The following is a 20,682-nucleotide window of genomic DNA, read 5'->3' on the forward strand; positions in this document are numbered from 1 at the left end:
GTGATGTCACGGGGGTGGGCGTGGAAAGGATTTTGGCCTGATCCGCCATTTTCGGGGTCAAAACAAAGCGCAAGCGAAAAAGGAGCGAAGGCACACACAACAGCCATGGTTCGTATTTGCTGTGTGTTCGGCTGCAATGTTCGATCACTCGACCGGCAAGAGAATAAGCTTGAAAAGGCTTTCTCTTTTCATTCTTTCCCAACCTGGAAGCAACATGAGGCAGCTCGTGTATCGATGTTACCAAACGAAGGCGTCCAGCCTGGATAGCAGCTGTGAGACGAGCTGACGTGCAGTTCTCTTCCATCTCCAAATATCTGTTGGTGCTCCAGACATTTTCATTCCGGTAAGTTCTAAATATGTTCATATCACTCTTTATAGCCTATTAGTTTTATTTTCGATGCGCTCTGAGCTCATAGCAAATTAGAACAAACATCCTAATGAGTGATTTTGCAGAACTACCTTCTATTTATAGAGTTGCTAATTATTTGGCATTATTGCAGCAAACCAGACGATGAAATGGGTGAAACATCGTGACTGGGTTCCAGTGCTACACAAGGGACCTGCTGCAAACATACCACCATGCCAATCAGATTACTTCTTCCATGTGAGGGTGAAGAGGTGACCCTCCTGGATAAGATGGTGAAGGTTTGCTGCGTTTGGTGAACAGTGTGATAATAAAACCAGGGAAAAATGAAACTTGCTCCTGTTAAATATTCTTAAGTCTTGTGCTGTTAAAATTGCTGTATTTTTTCAAAAGATACAGTAAATAAAGTCGTGTTAGTAGTGGGTGATATCATGTAAACACTGTCATGATTTTGTGTGAACATTTTGTCATTTGTAAACTATAAATGACATCATCATTGTAACTGATGTGATGATCTATAAAGTGGTTTTAATAAATAAATAAAAAAAGGGCAAAAATTTGTTTGTTTCTTTATTCAACTTTTGAACAGTGGGACTCAGTCAGTACATATTCAGTAAATGCAAATTATTTACACGGCAGTGCACTACAGGCATAAATCTAGACCCCTAGATAAAACATTATGGCATTATAGCAGTGACAACTCCTCCACAGTAGCAGGTGGGGTTTTTCTGTTTTGAGGACGGCTCCTTTTACCTGTCACTACAGATGGTCTGTTTATGTTTTGATCAAGAGCCTTTTTTTGGGCAGCTGAAGAGGAGAAGTCTATCTTATGGCCAACCTCTGGCTGTATATTGGTCACATTACCCAGCAAAACCCAGTATGCAGGTTCATCTGTAACAGTCCTTGTGCCACGATCAACACTGTTGCTTCTACATTAAACAGAAGAGCAGCGACATGGCTGCAGGTCTCTGCGACTCCGGCCATACAGGTGCAGTGGGCGGCTTCAACATTCCCTGTGATGCTCACAGTGACCCATGGCTGCAATGCTGGTTCATTCAGTCTTTGAGAGTGCAGGACCTGAAACACACACAAAGTTCATTTAAAGACAAGAACTATGAGCCAAGGCCGACACAAATGTGTTTTATCTACTTTATCATAAATGTAACAAAGTGTTTAGAAAGTTAGCACATACATGTCATTTTTCATTTCTTTATGTGTCCATCGCTGCAGGTTATAGTGTAAATCTGTCTGTTCTCTGTCAGAAACCTGCCTGCAGAAAATGAACCTAAAGTATGTAATGCAAGGATGTCATCACTGTAGAGATGGAGAAAGCATAAAGTGACAATTATGAATCACTTAATATGATAATGAGATTCTGCAGGTCATTAATCAATGTATAAAATTAAAATAAAATGTATTTTTAGTGACACAGGATACAAACATGGAAGCAAGATGTTTAATTAGGATTATTTATAATAAATATGAATAAATCATTGCAATTTCTTTAACCATAAAGAATAACAATCCTTCAGGACAATGTCACATCAGTGCACTGAACTCACTATGTTATCCCTCTAACAGCCTCCACATGTTCTCACTGTAATTTCCCCTCATAAATGAATTTATGCTGCACTAATGTGAATGTTTGCAGGGAAATCAAACGCATTTCACACGCAGTACTCGAGCTGACTTACCTTTGCTTGAATGACGACTTGTACACGCTGCCTCCACAGATAAGATACAAAAATATGTCAGGCTACGTCAGTAGCGGTTGGTCTTCAAGGTTTCTACTCCACGGCCGTATTTCATACGGGTCCACATTTCCAATGCACGCTATTTTCTGCAAGTACCGCTGCTTCGCCTCTGGACGCAATCAGTCTTTATACAGTTCATTCTCTTTTGAGCTGCTTTTAAGCATCTTTCTTCTAGTCGTCGTTCCAACACAGTGTGTTTGTTTTGATTCGTAGACCCCGAAAATGGCGCCGCGCTCCCACAATGCATTGCGGCGTGACGTCAACTCCAAAGCCCTATAAATGACTGAAAGAGGAAACGCCCACATCTGGAGCAACTTCTCCATCAGACATCAAACTGTTTCATTTCTATGATATTTCCTGCCTTTAACTTCCCTCAGTTTGATTCTTTAGCTGGAAATGATGACAACACCACCATATGACCATGCAGTGCACCTCAGTTACATCCTCCACCACGGACGGTTATAAAACACTTCAGAGCCCACAACCTGCTCAAGATATTACAGTGACCACTTCAAATCATCCTGCTGTCAGCTGACAGGAAAACTCAGCCTCTACATAATCCAGAGCATCCTGGACGAGCCCCCAATTTATGCAAAGACTCAACTCATGAGTTCAAGGACTGAATGTTTTTAGAAAGACGAGTTTGGTTTCATAATGTCAAGAAGTAGGGAAAGAGAAGGAAAAAAGCACGAATTAAAGAAAGCAGAGAATAGAAGTAGAACTTTAACGTTAGAAATTAAATAGAAACCAAAAAGAAAAGGAAAAGCAACAGAGACAGGAAAGGCAAACAAAGAAAAGGAAAAGTGATGCTAATGAGAAGAAATAGGAAAAAAGAAACAGCTGGGACAGCATTATGAGCAGCGCGATTCCCTCTAAAGCCAAAACGAACATGCCAGTGTTTCCCATCAGGTGTGTCAAATTTGCAATAATTCCCCCCAAAGAGGTGGCAGTGTCAGGTATCGTGGTAGCTACGCCCACCTTTAATATCTGTACCTGTTATGTTTGACCTCACACACTGTGACCCTGGTGGTGCTCACAGCCGGCATAGATACAAGCTTTGACCACCTCCTGAGAGCAGATCCAGAGCCGCTGCTTCACACGTCCATGAACGAGCTGCACACGCGCTAATTCTAATGCGAAGCCACGGAAACAGCCGTTAGCAGTTAATCACCTTGGCTGCAGCTCTCTGATGTCCAAGTTTTTACCCGCTCAGGTTTTACTGTTTTATTATTCAAATTAAGCACTAATGAATTCAGAGGCGGGCAGTAAAACATAATGCACTGCTGGGCCGCTTTTTGTTTTATCCCTTTATTTCTGATTACAGCTGAAGCTTATCTGAGATCACAGCAGAGTTACCTGTCGGGAAGCTTCAGCGGCCCGTCCACCCTGCTCTCTGAAACACCTGCACCAGTTTAGCCGCATCAAAGGCTAAAGGTATCTGTGGTGCTGAGGGGTCTGAAGAGATCTAACAGCAATAAGGCAGGAGCTGGACGGCCTAACGAGCTTCATAATGAATTTCAGTTTATTGTATGGTGTCGGCACTCTCACGGTGCTGCTTGGGCTGCAGAGGGAAAACAACTCCAGAGTGCATCCTGCTCAGCTGGAGACACAGAAGAGCTGCAGGACACAGCCTGGTGGAGACCAAAACCAGAATTTACACTGCAGGGATGCATCAGTAACGCCACAAAACACATGCTGATTGGTTGTTTGTGTAAAGCGCTGATCCACTGCTCCACACGGCTCTTAAAGAGAGCTCACAGGATGAAGCATCTGCAGTGTTCAAAACAAGCAGCAGACTGTGCTGTATGTGCCGCAGATACACAAACAGTGTTCAGTGTGCAACACAACAGACCAGGCCACAAACCACCACAGTCTCTCCCAGTAACCTATGACTGCAGCCCGTGGTGCTGGCTGATTACCACATGTGGCTGAATGCAGTCCAACAGAAAAGCTGCAAAGTTAGAAGAAACCGTCCTCATGCCTTCATGGGTTTTATTTCCTCCAGTTCTCCACATCAGCAGCATTTAGGCCGGATTTAAAAGTCTGTCCAACCCACACGCAGTCCTCAGATATTAGTTTTTAAGGTTGTTAAATCCTGCAGGACCTCAGTGAGCATGAACCAAACAGAAATCATGGACAGGAAAAGACTGAAGATGAGCTCTAGCACCAAATCCCACAGTGCCAGTTCACAGTTTCATCTCTGTATGAAGCCTGCCTTCAGTTAGTGACATTATCATTTGGTAAAAGCACCAAATCTCCACCATAATAACTGGTTTAAATGCCCGACTTTTTTTCTCCTCACCAAGGGACGCAAGCTCAGCCTCCTGCGCTCCTGTGAGAGTGTAATACCACGTTTTACCATCTAAGTTCAGAGGGGCGCTGTTTCACTTGTTCTACAGTCAAATACTGTGCAGAGCAGGCATGTCCAAAGTCTGGCCTGGGGGCCAATCATGGCCCTAAGTCAGATTTTATATGGCCCTTTGTGTCTACCTTAAAAAGCTTCACTTATGGCCTCCACCACAAACAGAATCAACAAAGTGTCACTTCACTGTCACCTCCTGCTGCCAGCACCGTGAGATGCAACCAGTGAGTAGAGTTTTACACACTCACACAACAGTAAGTCTGGTTTAAATGAACCTGAGATTCTGATATTCAGCAGCTTCACTGAAGCTTGAGCTCTGTGTTATTTTACTCTCAATATTTTTTTAACAAAATTACAAAATGACAACTAAAGTCTGAAAACAATTGGGATTTTCGGGAGAAAACGTCACCACGGACACAACAGGAGTCCCGCCCTCACCCTCCACATGGCGCTGCAGAGGCGTGTCACCCAGGACGGCCCCACAACATCAGTACCACAGGCTGAATTTCGTCCAGTGAAGATGGATGTCTCAGTGATGGAAGACCCTGCATCCACAGACTGACGACGGCGAGTCATCAGCATAAAGGAGACTCCCAAAGATCTCCTTCCACCACCCGACTGTGTTCCTGTTAGAAGCTTCCTAAATCCAACCAAACTGCAGCTGAAAGAATTCAAATCTAATCAATCAAGTCAACTAAAAATAACCAATGATGAGTGGCTTTCTGCATCTCTCAGGACTCAAACCCCACCCTCCCAGGTGAAAGTCTGATCCGTTCGTCCAACACTACCTGCTGCCTCACCTGACAGACCGAAGTGTTTCTGCCAGAATCCCTGAGATCAAACTTCTCCCTCTTTTTACACAAGTTGCAAAGTTATTACATCACAGCGACGTGATTGGCCAGCGGCAGTGATGGTGCTGTAGTTTGTAGGAAAGACAAAAACACCTGGATATCACCTCAGATTCCTCAGACCTCGGATCAGGAACAAAACCTGCCGCTACATCGCATCCTGCATTAATGGACTATGGTTTGCTCCGTTTAGGAAACCTGTTTTCATTTCCAAACGTATTCTCTGGGAGCAAACAGCGGCCCAACAAACAGAGTCAGCCGCTCTGAGACCCAGAGGCGATGTCTCCCCGGCTGAAATCTACGATGGATGGTAATTACCAGCGAAGGCAGCGAGCTGGATGTGGATGGCCCCCGTGTTATTAATGAAAGCTAATGAAGGCTGCGGCTCTGATCTCCTCTCCTCCCTCCATCGCTGAAGGATGGAGGGAAGCAGCCAGCTGGGTTCATTTAGACTCACACAGACGGACCTCATGCCTTCATATTTCTCTGAATGTGTGAGTGAAAAAACACTCAGTGCTGGGTTTCACCCAACTCAAGAGCGCCGTCACAGCGGCAGAGACGTGCCCGGGTTTGAATTCAGCTGGTACTGAACATTTACTCCACAAACCTGCCAAATATGCTCCGTCCCATACTTAAACACCACAACTTTGATAAACACTGACATTAAAATGAAACCAAAGAAACCTCACGAGCCTTTTCAATTAGAGTTGCAGTAGAGCTGCACGATTAATCGTTAGAAAATCGCGATCTCATTTCCAAATGACAATGATTTAAAAAAAAAAAAAAAAAAAGACGACGACGATTGTACCGCATTTTGATCCGGGACGTTCTCTGCATGAAAACAAGCGCTCACTCGTCCTGCTCAACAAATGACAAGGGCGGAGCCTTATACCACGTGATACACAAGCTGTGCTGTGTGATGCTAAAATTAGCAGGAAAAAACAACGGAGAGCACGTCAGGGATGACGAGAAAGTGACAGGAGAAAATCCGTCCCGGTCAACCACCCAAACATCAATAACGGGAACCTTATACAGCGCTTCCCTATACCCGTCGACCTCCCGCAGGCACAAAGAAATTACGGAGGCTATCACTTATCACCTGACCACAGATATGGCTCCATCAACACTGTGCAAAACGAGGGATTTAGGAAAATGATCAACACCCTAGACAAACGCTACACAGTGCCGTCCCACAACTATTTTTCTATTGTTGCACTACCTGCTCTGTACACGCAGCGTCGAGCAACGGTGGAGACGGAATTTCAAGCAGTACAACATTTTTCAGCAACGACTACACGTGAGACATTTGTTGTTTTTATGTTTATTTATTGTTTTTATGTTCAGTCTCAACTGTTACGAAGTTGATGTGCAGTTAATAAGTGCAATAAATATTTATACTGGAAAAGAAAATCGTGAGAGAATCGTGATCTCAATTCTAAGCCAAAAAATCGTGATTCTCATTTTATGCAAAATCGTGCAGCCCTAAGTTGCAGTATCATGTGTGGGTCCACGGTGTAGTCGTCCACATGTTTGCCTTACGGATCAAAGGTTTCCAATATTCTCTCCATTAAACTCTTTATTACTCTTTCTGCTGTGTACATACAAAGAGACGCCTGCATCTTCTGTGCCTTAAGAGTGAAGCTAACACTGAAGTGTCAAAGCTGCAGTCTTTCTAATGACCAGCAGAGGGCGGCTCCTCTGGTTCAAGATCATCTGTTAGTACAGCAGCCATGCTATTGGTCAGATAACCGACCAATAACAGCGCAAACACACTCCAGCGGTCCACTTCAGTTAGCTGAGGTGAAGCCTAGCAGACAGCTAGCAGCTACAGCCACCTGTCAGTCAAAGAGGCCACGCCCCTAATAATGCAAACTTTTTGCAGTCTGCCTCAAGTGGACATTAGAGGAACTGGTTGTTTTTCACTAATAAACTGGCTGAAATGTTTTCAGGAGTAAAAAAAGGAAACTTATTGTTAGTTTGTACATTTTAAGCTTCGATGCTAACATCTGTGCTCTCATCATTAACCACAGCAGGCTAACAGAGCGTCAGCTCGAACTAAACCCACGCCTAATCCCGCTGCCGTGGATCGGTCTCCTGTGTGTCCCGACCGTGTGAGGAACTTATCATCATGAATAAAGTGTGAATCATCGCCGCAGATGTTCCCTTCAGTCCACTTCCTGCAGCCCTTTGATTTGGACTTTCTCCAGCTTCTCACCGACACTTCAAAGCATCACCTCGTTCTGACGCTTACTTCCAGTTTTTCTGCCAATTAAAGCAGAGATCGGGTTTGTTTACATCGGCCGCACTCGCTTCAATCCCCGCAGCCCGAGTGTGACATTAAACACAGCAAATACAGCCAAATCCCAGGAAAGCCGGCGCCGTAAATGTGTCTGCGTGCAGCGCGACGGAGGTCAGAGCCATAAAATATTCATTCAGAAATAAATGCAAAGGCCCGATGTTGTTGCACTTAATGCCTGGAATGACATTCAGGAAATTTGGAAAGTAGTTTCTCTATCACATTCAGTCGTTTTAAATTGTGAGCCGCTCATGTTTTATTCAGCACTTTGGCTAAATGTCAGCTCACATCATTAGTTAAGCCGCTGATGTGTTTGGGTGCAGTCTGGGTTTTTCTCTTATTTTCTTTTTATTGTCGATAAAAATGAAGAGAAAACACTCGCAGTGGATGCAGGACGCACACACACACCTGTCCAGCTGCTTCAGGCTGCAGGTGCAGAGGAGGAGGCCTGAGGAGTGGAGGTGATGGATGGATGGAGGGGTGGGTGGGTGGATTGGAAGTGATCAGTTTCGGGTCACGGGCTGATGTGTCCGAGACGGATTCTTCCGCCGCTCTGAACGGGGGAGGAAGCGATCGATGGGAGGAACGTCGGGGGCCTTGATCCGCCAGGCAGAAAGCAGCCGGAGAGTGAAAACTCAATCTGCAGCTCACAGCGTGATTCAAGGTGAGAGCGAAGCGGCCGACAGTTCAAACAAACTCATACGGACTCAGCGAGGAGTTCCTCCGCTCTCAGCGGCTCGCAGCACCACGCAGACAGCTTTGTTAGGCCTGAGACGAGGCGAGGATTGCACGCCTGCCTGATCACCAAACGAACTTCTCCCAAAGTCTGCAGAAAGTTTGCACACCTTTAAAATTCATGCTTTTTGCATTTATATTTGCACCCATCAGTGCTCCGGAAGTTTCTTTTTGCTCAGGATTATTGCTTCATGCTTATTGAAGATGGGAATGAACGCATGTAATGTGTGGGCGCCACGCTGCTGCTCGGTGCGTGGTGTGGAGACCCAGGCCGAGTTTCTGGTTTCAGACATCAAAGCCTCGGTCCTGGAAACACTCAGCACGAGGACGACATTCAGCAGAAACAACCAGGCCTGCGGTCACAACACAGTTTCACTCCACCTGTCCTGACCGCTGACCTCCGACCTCAGTAGAGAAGACCGACGTCCAAGCATTCATTATTGAGCTCCTGCTGAGCCGTCCATCAGTCGGCGCCACGGCGAGGACCTTCACTCTCCTCCTCCATCGCCTCAGAGATTCAACAGTCTGTGTTTCAGACCAGCTGAAAGCAGCTAATTTATCAGGCAAATCATGGAAAGTCAGGATTTTCAAGGCAAATCCAAAACTTTCTTTCACTGCCTGTTTGGAGGAGACGCTGCTTCTGGGTCTGAACGTCTGAGCTCGAATCAGAACAAAGATTCATGAACGTTTCAGAAGCAGCAGGAGGGCGAAGAGCTGCTCCAGGTCGACGCGTCACGTTCTGCCCAAAACACCACAACGTGCAGTCAGGGGCCAATCAGCTCGCTCCAAAAGACCACCGTACAGGACACGCACACACAGACACCCACGTAAACTCACACAGCGGACTAAAAATACAGAGATGACAACCAACGATATCGTCAGCTGTTTCTTTTTGTAACAAACACACAAACTAACACATCAGCATGAACACACACACACACACACACACACACACACACACACACACACACACACACAGCAGTGTCATTGACCTTTCCACTCAAAGACAGCAGGGCATCAACAAACAGGATGAGTCTGTGACCTTTCACACATCCACTGCTAAAGATCATACTGTACACACACACACACACACACACACACACACACACACACACACACACACACACACACACGCACGTCCATCTTTGTGAGCGCGCTCAGTGATGCGAGTCAGGCAGTGAGGGTGGGAGTCGTGGCGTTGACGGTTACATCAGATCTGATGGACAGCTGAAGTTTTCCTTCTTGACCATAAACGACGACTACGTCACGTTTGCACCACCCTCAGCTCCGCTCACACAGCCTGACTCTGCAGCAGCTAGTCTGCATTAAGGGCTGAGGTGGTCTGCGAGCAGCGCGCCATGACGACCTGCCGTGTCTGTCGTTTGTAAATGACGTCACCTCTGACGATACCGTCCCCGTGAACGTCTCTGCGTCCGCTGTCCTGCAGGAGATGTTTGAAGGCTGCGTCGGCAGCTGCGAGTGAACATTTGGAGGTTTAAATCACTGAAGCAGTGCTTTGACTACACGACGAGCTCACAGCATCTGCAGAATATTTAAAAACAGTCACATTTATCCTCTCTGTTCACTTCCTGCCGTCTCTAATCAGGCAGAGACACTGTAAGGGCTAAACCAGTCTGAACTCAGCAAACCGAGCAGCAGAGAAGACAGCGAACGCCTCGTCACCGTCCACAGACTTCACCTGTGAGGAACTCCGTCTGACGGCTTTGTTAGGGAAGCCTGAGAGAGGCTCAGCTGATATCAGTGAGCTGTAACACCGACTGCTGGTGTTAATGATCACGGCTCCTTTAGGAGCACACTCAAATTCATCGGAGTCACACAGGACAGGAGGCCGAGCTGAAGACGCTCACATGTTCACTGGGAGATGGAATGAGTCCATCAGAGGGACGGATGTTTGGACATGTGCAGAGGAGGGAGGGTCATGGATGTAGTGAAGGAGAACAGCTGGAAGAAGGAGGCTAAACATCCTCCTGCTAAGAGGTGATGTCGGCGTTCCTGACGGAGAAGCAGATGAAGCCAAAGAAACAAACAGAGATCAGAGCCGGTCTGAGGCGGTGCTGGGACGCCATATTTAAATATTCAAACCGTTCCCAGTGAAACATCCACACCTCGTGGATATTTTTAATCCTTCGTGACCATTTCTTGTTTTAAAAACTATCATTTTTTCAGTTTCCAGTAAACTCGGACTTCACAGTTAAAGCAATAAAGTAAAAATTCAGAACATCGTCTCCAACATTGTCCAGAAACTGTCCCGACACGCACGGGACGAATTACAAACCACTTTCAATAAAACTGTGTGTAAACTTTAACGTTCAGCCTCGTCTCAGCGCGTCAGACGATCGGGAGAAGAAGAACCAACAGAAAATCCATCAGACAAAGAAGAAAAGATCCAAAATACAAACGGAGGTCGTTCTGCAGGAAGTGACATCACGCCTCTCATGAACGTTAGCTCCTGTTTATGCAAAGATAATGATCAAGTTTCTGAAAACTACAAGTACAGCTGAGGTTTCCCTGTGATCTAGTAGTTTATCACATGCAGCTCTCTGCTGTGACGTTTGAGTGTCAACGTGACGCGCTGGGACGACTTCAAGCCTACAACAGATAAAGAAACACACGTGACCACATCACACGTAACACGAGTGACAACAGGTTGGCTATTTCACACTTCCTGTCACAGTCAGGCTGCAGGGGGCCGTCCTTAAACCAAGACCAATCAAACTGCAAAGCTCATCAAAGGTAACATCCTATCACAGAAAATACATTTACACCATTACAGGAGGGACTAACTCCACCCTTCAGCCAGCAGTGGACACATCCACCCAGACTGACAGCAAATGACACATGCAGACATGTTGACTGTTAAATATTGATGAAGTTACAACCCCGAGTAAAAATGTGGCTGTGATTGGTGACCATGCTGCGGTCAGCAAGCATTTAAAGAGAAGTTCGACGTGTGTGAAGAATGATAGAAACTGGAACTCTGAGATTATCTACAATGACCCTAAAACCACAGCAACGCCTGACCGAGGGCAGCTCCTGCACACAGATGAGGCTCTCTGTAGACCAGCAGAGGTTTAAGGGCTGTCATAATGTCAGGAGACTTCCAAACATGTTAAATGAAAAACACAGCAGTGCGAGCTCTAAATACATATCCAGCACTCAGAATCGAAACTGCTTCTGAGGTACAGATCAGCTCAAACATTCCTCAGATGGATCCAACTACTACACACAAATCCCAACTAACGACAACATCTCAGAAGCTCTTGATTCACAGCGATGAGTCAGAGCTGTGCTCCATCACTGCAGCAGAGCCTGTGGCCACAGCAGTGAGGGAGACACCTCCTTATTACTTTGTTTGCAGATATTATTCTTCAGGACAGACATAACTAAATGATTCCCACTCCGGTGAGGTCACCTGTAGATATTGGAGAGTTTTTAAAATTAATAACTCCAACTGGACCCATCATGAACGTAGGCATCAAAATTCTCCAGAAATTAATTAATTTTTTAAGATCTCCTGTTAAACATCATGGAAACATTAAACCGACGGTCAAATTGACCTTCATCTCTGATTGGACGAATAAACATTATAAAATCGATGATCTTATCTAAATTTCACCACCGGAACCAGCTTTGTTCTGTGATGAGAAACGAGCTGTTATTTGTATTTGTATTTGTATATGGATGGGGCGTTTCCTATATTTGATCAATTATGTGAAAAACGTTTATTGAAATATTGACATGCATCCACATCCAGACGGATGACGAATATTCCAGAGGTGTCAAAAACAGAAACGTCTACTGGACACGTGGAAGGAGACGTCTACTTTCTTTATAATTTATTAATGTCTGCTGTAAATATTCAGCAGTGAACAAATTAAAAGCCAAAGACAAGAAGACACAGATGGACCAGGCTGGATGAATCTACCCAGTGGACTTTACGCAAACACAGAAACAGACTAAGCAGAAAGTGTATTTACTTGGTACATAATGAGACTTTTCAGACCACTCAAACCAGTTTTGTTTTGCTTTTTCACTGCGTCCCTCTTTCTGCTCCGAGCAGCCACACAGGCTCTTTCCTCAGATGTCACGAGGACATAAAGGTTTCCACCCTCCGTGTTCTGCTGAGCCCTAAATTCCCCGGGACAAACATCAGTGAGGATCTCAGCTTTTCTTCGACATCCAGCAGGTTCTGAAGGAATCCCATGAAAGGCTGCACTTTTAAACATTTTACTTTCCAAGACAGCTGACGACATCTGGCACGACGACCGAAACCCTCAGCAAACATCTACAGGCGTACAGCCGCGAGCGTCGTCGGCACCTCGGCTACAGCGTGTGGAAGCAGGAAGTCTGCATCCCAGGAGCAACCTTCCCATCACTACAGGTTTACACCACCAGGCCTGGCAGTAGGACAACACAGCGACAGCACCACCTGCGCACACGCCTGCCCTCAGGTACAGTCTGACTAACAGGCCTGTAGGCTGGACATGGAAAACATTTGTTTTTGTTTTAATGAAACATAATCTTGCCTTTCTGTCCACGGAGCAGGTTTAGCTGAAACTCTGAGTCAGTTACCATGGTAACAGACCAGGTGACTGACAGGAGTCACTCTTGGTTAATGACGTCAGAGTAGTCAAAGGTCAGAGGAAGAAGTTAGCACCACAGATCAGCGTGTCAGCTACAGGTGTGTGACGTCAGACCTGATGGAGGGTTTAGATAACCCCACAGGAAGGTCACACCTAACGCCACGTGCACGCCCCTGTTTGTGCCGCCCCTCACCCCACCCCACACACCCCACCCCACACACACACACAGAGTCCCCAGCTGTCAGACGAGCAGCTGCCATGCTGACCCGTAAAAAGCCCTCTGAGCGTGGAAGTTCCGCGCTGCGTGGGCCGGTATGCTGCTGTCCCACAGTGGGGCTCGTGGACCAGCTTGTGGTCCATTCATGAACGTGGATTTAAAGACTCACGTGCGTTATGAGAGGTTAGAGGAGCACCGCGAACTCACCTCCTGTCACTCCAGCGCCGGATGCTGTGAAGGCGTCGGGAGCGCGCCTGCGTGATCACTGCGAGTTCAGGTCAGAGTAAATTAAACTTCCTGTGAGCGCGAGGCTCTTTGTGACACTCACAGCTTAGAGTGTCACGTGGGGTCACACCGATAAAGCGGAAGCGGAAAACAATCCGCCGGCGTCTCGTATTTCTGCGCAGGCGCTCCTCGGTCAGCCTCGTGCCCGGGTCCTTCAGCTCAGAGCGTCGCGGAAGGATCTGCCCAGTCGCAGACAGCATGGCGGCGGCTGCACGATCGCAGGTGATGTCTCTGTACAGGACGATGCTCCGAGAGAGCGCGAAGTTCCCGTCATACAACTACAGGTGAGACGATTCTGCGTGCGCGCCCCCGCTGGTAGCCGCGGGAGACGCTCGCGCCTGTGTTTACGTTGGGTGTGCTGACGGGTTAGGGGTCACGTGACTGCGGGGCTCAGGCTGCAGGTTCGGGGCGTGAGTACGCAGGCGCTCAGGTGTTTCATCCTCAGGGGGTGAGCGTGTGAACCTAACGGTCGTTTAATACCTGTACGTGTTGCACTGTGAGTGTCTGCTGGAGGTGATGGAGGCGGAGGTGATGGAGGTACACGCAGGTGTGTCTTGTTGCAAAGTTGAACTTAATGGGTTCAGGTGACCAGGAGACCTGATGTAGACACGTCAGAGATGCTGACACTGAGCCACATCCCTCCTCATCCTCCTCCTTCACCAGGAGAACTTTGAAAGCTTTGGTAAAGAAGTTTGTCTCGGAGCGTCTGGACCGGCTCTGGTCTCGTTGGTGACAGGATTAGTTCTGATATCTGGAACCAACTGCGTCCTGAAGATGATGCGACAGGAGGTCACATGACAGAGAGGCAGGGCGGTGATGTCACTGAGGCTGGGATTTCACAGGAAGTGACTAAATTGCCTCAAAGTAAACTTTATTGTCATCTCTCTATATAGAGTACAGATGACAAGGCTACATCTGAAGTTTGTCACACTTCCTCCTGCTGCACTGTAGCTCCGCCTCCATTCAGTTTCACTGCAGGCAGAAGTAACGGGGACCTTGAACTCACCGTGAACTTTAGTTTTAAAAGTCAGGTTTTCTAACAGCTGCAGACAGGAGGTGATCCAAGGATCTTTTCCATCCTTGGCTCCTTTCATCAAGGACGCTCCCTCGTTTCCTCTGCTGTAGGAAGTCATGAAGGAAGCACCTTTGTTTGGAGCCGTGGGTCAGCGCCATTATTTTAGCCTTCATATGGAGTGGCAGCCCAAAAGTCCTGCGTGTTTTTGTGTGTTTGAGGATGATTTTTATTTGTCAGCCCGACATCCATCGATCTGTCTGTCTGTCTGTGTCTCTGTCTGTCTGTCTGTGTCTCTGGCTGTCTGTCTGTGTCTCTGGCTGTCTGTCTGTGTCTCTGGCTGTCTGTCTGTGTCTCTGGCTGTCTGTCTGTGTCTCTGGCTGTCTGTCTATAGTTTAACCTGCTGAAGCGCGCTGGCTGTTTTCTGGACACGATGACATGACTTCAGGTATCTAACAGTGTTGGGTATGAGAGCAGGCAGCTGGTCGGGCTCCATGCAGCTGCTTAGTGCTACGTTTGTTGCTGTGACTTTGTTTGGATGGGTGGCATCATCATCATCATCATCATCATCAGGGCTCAAACTCTGTTCTTTATTTGGAAAAACAGAAGATGACAAACGGGTCACAGAGGCTCTGAGCTGCTCATTAAGTAACAATCACTGTGAAGTAAAACTGAAAACTAATGAGAAACAAGTGTAATCAGAGTAATCAGACTCCACCGGAGGCTCCGCTAAGCTTCACTGCACCTCACATCGTTGCGTTTTTAGAGCCTTTTCTGCGATTCGTATAAAATTTGAAAATTTTGAAAAGCTGTGAAATTTTCTCTTATATTAAAAACTTTGCAGCATATATATTTTAAAAGCAGTCTTTTGACCCACTTTCAGCCTGAACATGAAAACAAACCTTGACAGTTTTTCATGTTCATCTTAAACTTGGCCTCAGAATTAAAAACGTGCTGGATGTGGTCGATGGACCCTTTTAAGAACGTGTAAGTCAGAAGTGATGGAGCAGAAGCTCCACGCTGGGCTCAGATGGAGCGATGAGTCTGCCGACCTCCACCTGATGGAGGATCAAAGCAGCAGAGAGCTTCCTTCCTCCTGCTGCGTTCACACCAAACAGGAAGTTCCTCCTCTGACAGTCGAGCAGGCGCAGTGAGCGGGTGGAGGAGAACTATCAGGCTGGTCAGGCCTCGGTCGAGGTGATCTGTGAGGCTGAACAGGTGAAGGTGGAGTCCACACCCGGCTCCGCCTTCAGCAGAGACCCGTTCGTTCCTCCTCCCCGTGCTACATGATTAAATCGGGAGGAGTTGGAGTCTGACTCTGCCTTTCTGAGGTGAGTCTGGGACGCCGTCTGCAGCTGTGACAGCACTCGGCGCTCCGCACGGACATCAGAGAGTCGCCGCTCCCCGCTCGCCTCCGCGCGGAGCGCCGCTGTGTTGAATTATTGAACGGCCAGATGAGAGGTGGCCTCCTCCTGCTGCCTCTCCAAATAAAATATATTCATCCCGCCTGCCCAGAGGCAGACAGCTGGCTCGGCCCGCCGCCTCAGACGTGTGTGTGTGTGTGTGTGTGTGTGTGTGTGTGTGTGTGTGTGTGTGTCAAACTTCGGTTAGTTCATTACCACATCAATAACGCTGGTGTCTTTCTGCGGGTGGAGTTCAGCTCCTTCAGCTGCAGTCCTGCTGAGAGGACGTGGTCCTCTGTGACTACATGTACCAGCATGCTCTGCTCCTGAAACCACGTTACTGTGACACCAGCTGCTACAGAAATGAAACTAAATCAGGAAGCTCGAGTTTGAAGAAATGCATGAAACAGGAGAGTCTGTCCTCCTGGGTTAGACGGGCCCTCAGGTGGGCACCCACCAGTGTGAGCACCCACCTGTGTGGGCACCCACCTGTGTGGGCACCCACCTGTGTGGGCACCCACCTGTGTGAGCACCCACCTGTGTGGGCACCCACCTGTGTGGGCACCCACCTGTGTGGGCACCCACCTGTGTGGGCGTGCAGCTGAAAGCCTGGTTTACCTGTGAGTGCATGAAACCGGGTTTTTTTTATCTGGGAGGTTAAAGCCTTTGTGGGGCACCAAACCTTTTCATATGGAGGAAATAAACTCTTTAAAGGTCTCAGGCTGAAGCCAGACTCCACCCAGCTCCACCCAGACCCCGCCGTGTTTATTCTGCTGGTTTTAGTCAGTGTGTCTTTGGACAGTCCAAACCACGATGATGCATTACTGCCTACTCGTACTTTGCAAACACCCTGTTCAGCACAGCTGTCTTACCTTGGCGTACCTGTTGCTCCAGGCCCACCAATGATCTTCCTCACAGAGACACGCCCTCGGTGCTGGATGGTCAGGTCTCCTTACTGGGCAGGAAATGGGAAACCTGAATGTTCATTACATCATCAGCGATACCTGAGCTAACTTCCTGAGCCGGGACTGATAATCTGATCCATGGACCAGATCAGGGCATCTTTAGTTACTTTCTGAGTAATTTATTACATGTAACCATTGGCTACTGAGAAGAGTAATCAGAGTACTTTCCCCCAGAGTAAACTCCCTGTAGCTGTTAGCTTTGCTTTTTAAGGTTTTCTTCTCTCAGTTTAGTTTTTATTAGTTTCAGTGTTCATTTTAGTCTGATTCTATCGTCATTATTGAGGGCATGTGTCAGGAGTGTCGGAGTAACCACGTCCATCAAAGCCTCGTCAGGACGTTTCAAAAGTGTCTTTTTACCAAACTCTCAGATAATGAAACCAACAGTGTTAGTTCACTCTAAGAGCCTGTGTTCTGCTCTGAGGTTTCCTCCTGTGAAAAGGGAGTTTTTCCTCCCCACTGTCTCCACCCTGTGCTCACAGGCCTGAGTGAGTCTCTCTGTACTACCGCATGAATATGAGGCGACTGTAGTTGTGATTTGGCGCTGTATCAACAATATTACAGTTCAATTCAGTTTTATTTATATAGCGCCAAATCACAACAAAAGTCGCCTCAAGGCGCTTCATACATACAGAGAAAAACCCAACAATCATATGACCCCCTATGAACAAGCACTTTGGCGACAGTGGGAAGGAAAAACTCCCTTTGAACAGGAAGAAACCTCCAGCAGAACCAGGCTCAGGGAGGGGCGGGGCCGTCTGCTGTGATTGGTTGGGGTGAGAGCATCCTGCATGTTTAAACGTGTGCTTTTGGTTAAGCTTTGCAGGCTGTGTGAGGGCGGCTGTTTCTGTGTCAGAATCATTTTCACATAGTTGTTTTCTAACGTTAAGAGCAGCCTCGGGGTGAGAGCGGCGCAGCAGGGGCCTCGGGTTTACCAGCCAGTCTGCTGCCAGTCACAAAGTGGAGCCATTACGATCTTCCAGGAAAAAGTGCATGAAAACAAATGAAAAGAAGCGAGAGCGGGAGAGCGGCGTTTAATCCTCCTAAGCCTCAGCTTGTGCTGGAGCCGTGTACCTGCGCGCTCGCCGGGTTGTTGTGGAATGACCTGAATATGCCAGACGTTGCTGCAGGCTGTGTTTTGTTGTTTCGCTGTCTTCCTTCCTGGGAGGAGAGGTGGGAGACTTTGGCTGAATTTGGAGGGCTTTGCCAGAGAGGGGGAGGAGCGGGATAAACAGGCGTCGGATGAAACATTCATGATTCTCTGCAGGAAAATTAGATCATTGCTGCAGCTGAAAGGTCGCAGCGAGGCCGGCGCATAAAGTCAAAGGCCAATACATTAGGAACAGGTTGGAGAAGAGGGTTAAAACAGCGTTCCTGTGATGACGGGACGGGGTGACACCCGGCTGACGGCTGTGGAGCTCATGAACATTTTACTGCAGTGCACCCGGAGACCAGCAGGGGGCCCCGCTTTGCTTTGTTTTCTAATTATGTAAAAATGTAAATTTCTCCCTGTTTTTATTTCTCGGGGAATTCAGGACCTCTGCAGGTCCTTGAGCAGCCTTAAAACAAATCTTTGAATATTGTTAGAATTTCATTATGATTCCCAGAGCTGGGAATAACGAACAGTCTTTAACCACAGAGCGACACAGCCAGCATCTCTGACCGCTCTCCCGTTTAAGCTCTGTCCTGTCTCCTGGTTCCTCGCCGCATCTCCTCGCTTGGATTTCCGTTTCCGGGAAGCGGATGAAGGAGCAGGGAGGCCAGTGTGGCGAGGGTCCAGGCCCCGAGCGGCGTGCTCGCGTGATTTCTCTCAATGTACAACATGCACGTTAACACTCTCATCCTTAGACTCAGTGACAAGCTCACACACTGTGTAGTCGATGGACACGCCCACTCTGGTGACCTCGAGCTGCCGCCATCTTGGCCTGGAGCGAGGCCTGGTTGGCGGACAGCTCGTGCGTCGTTGCTCCAGGATGAAGGTTGACAAGAGATCACAGTGAAATATGAAGGACTGAGTCAAAGGCGGAGACTCTATTGTGTTCTATTATGAATAGAGACGATAAATAAGTGAGTGACGAGCGTGATGGTGGCAGCTTTAGCGGTGCTGTAGGCAGGCGCTGCACGGACGCCTTCCTGGCCGCACGTTGCAGTAAGGTGGACGTTACACAGGGATCACAGAGGCAGCGGGCTGAGGAGGCGGTGCCGTGATGGGAGCTGGTGACGTCATCGCGGGGAGGAGGAGTTTATACGGGTCGTAGTTGATACAGGAGGAGGTGTGGCGGATGCATCACTGTCTCCTCCTGTTTGACCCAATAATAAAAGTCCGGTTTTATTCTGTGACCTCAGTAAGTCCTGATGTTTATGGAGTCTGAGGTCACAGAGCGAGCGCGGCTGCAGTCGCCCCCTGCAGGCCGTTAGAAATGGTGCAGGTTGAAGGAGCTCTGCAGTGTTAAAACCCTGCAGGCGGGATCCTGGCTGCCAGTAAAGCTCAGCTTACAGCGCGGGGCAGCCGGCAGCCCGCTCTGTTTTATTTGTTTGTTAATTATGTAAAAACATTTCTACATGTTTTTATTTAGAAAGTGGATTCAGGGTCCTTGAATAACAAGTGCTTGTTACTGTGCGTCAGGATGGAACGCCTCTCCTGCTGTGGCGCTGCAGCCTTGTGCTGCTTCTCCGACATGTGACGATCCGCTGAAGTCTCTCTCAGCCAATCTCACAAACTTGGCTGACATCCTGCGGTGTGCGCTCACCTGTTCCAGCTCACACACTGAAAATCCCTGCAGGGCCCACAGCCACAGGTGAGGCCCACAGACAAGGAGGGAGGGAGGGAGGGAGGGAGGGAGGTGAGGAGGAGGCAGAAGTAGGTCATCCTCTGCACCGGAGCAACAAAACACCAAAAACAAACTGATCCAGAGTTTGTGTCTCAGAGTCTTTCACTTTGTCCTCATCAGTATTTCCCCCTCCCCCCCTCTCCTCCCCCTCACTCCTCTCTCTCTCCCTCCCCCTCCCCCTCTCTCCCCTCTCTCCCCTCTGTCTTCTTCTTCTCTCCCTCTCTCTCTCTTTCCTCCCTCTCTCCTCTCCCTCCCTCTCTCCCCTCTCTCCACTCTCTCCCTCTCTCCTCCCTCTCCCTCCACTCTCTCCCTCTCTCCCCCTCCCCCCCTCTCTCCTCTCTCCCTCTCCCTCCACTCCCACTCCCTCCCCCTCCTCCTCTCTCTCTCCTCTCCCTCCACTCTCTCCACTCTCTCCCCCTCCCCCTCTCTCCCCTCTCTCCTCTCTCTTTCCTCTCCCTCCACTCTCTCCCTCTCTCCTCCCTCTCCCTCCACTCTCTCCCTCTCTCCCCCTCCCCCCTCTCTCCCTCCCCCTCCCCCTCTCTCCCCTCTCTCCTCTCTCTCTCCTCTCCCTCCCTCTCCCTCCCCTCTCTCCTCTCTCTCTCCTCTCCCTCCACTCTCTCCCTCTCTCCCCCTCCCCCTCTCTCCCCTCTCTCCCCTCTCTCCTCTCTCTCTCCTCTCCCTCCCTCTCCCTCCACTCTCTCCTCTCTCTCTCCTCTCCCTCCACTCTCTCCACTCTCTCCCCCTCTCTCCCCTCTCTCCCCCTCTCTCCTCTCTCTTTCCTCTCCCTCCACTCTCTCCCTCTCTCTTTCCTCTCCCTCCACTCTCTCCCTCTCTCCTCCCTCTCCCTCCACTCTCTCCCTCTCTCCCCCTCCCCCCTCTCTCCCCTCTCTCCTCTCTCTCTCCTCTCCCTCCCTCTCCCTCCACTCTCTCCTCCCTCTCTCCTCTCCCTCCCTCTCTCCCCTCTCTCCTCTCTCTCTCCCCTCTCTCCTCTCTCTCTCCTCTCCCTCCA

The 20,682-nt window shown here is 48.4% G+C and overlaps 2 protein-coding genes across 3 annotated transcripts in view; one reads left to right on the forward strand and one right to left on the reverse strand.

Annotated features, from left to right (window-relative positions):
- The window catches only part of fars2 (phenylalanyl-tRNA synthetase 2, mitochondrial), a 135,981-nt gene extending 122,307 nt beyond the window's left edge, over window positions 1-13,674 (reverse strand). For both annotated transcript variants that reach the window (XM_085469116.1, XM_085469115.1), the window contains exon 1: window positions 13,388-13,674. The gene's annotated coding sequence lies outside the window, so the exon portion shown is untranslated. The remainder of the gene's footprint in view (window positions 1-13,387) is intronic.
- lyrm4b (LYR motif containing 4) overlaps window positions 13,630-20,682 on the forward strand; it is a 44,946-nt gene continuing 37,893 nt past the window's right edge. Inside the window, exon 1 of the mRNA XM_085469157.1 lies at window positions 13,630-13,749. Within this exon, the coding sequence (XP_085325283.1) occupies window positions 13,664-13,749 (86 nt within the window). The 5' untranslated portion in view covers window positions 13,630-13,663. The remainder of the gene's footprint in view (window positions 13,750-20,682) is intronic.

This window comes from Copadichromis virginalis, linkage group LG9 (assembly GCF_057382275.1).
Source record: "Copadichromis virginalis isolate Kocher_CV1m ecotype Utaka linkage group LG9, C_Virginalis_male_GT1.1, whole genome shotgun sequence".
Lineage (NCBI taxonomy): Eukaryota > Metazoa > Chordata > Actinopteri > Cichliformes > Cichlidae > Copadichromis > Copadichromis virginalis.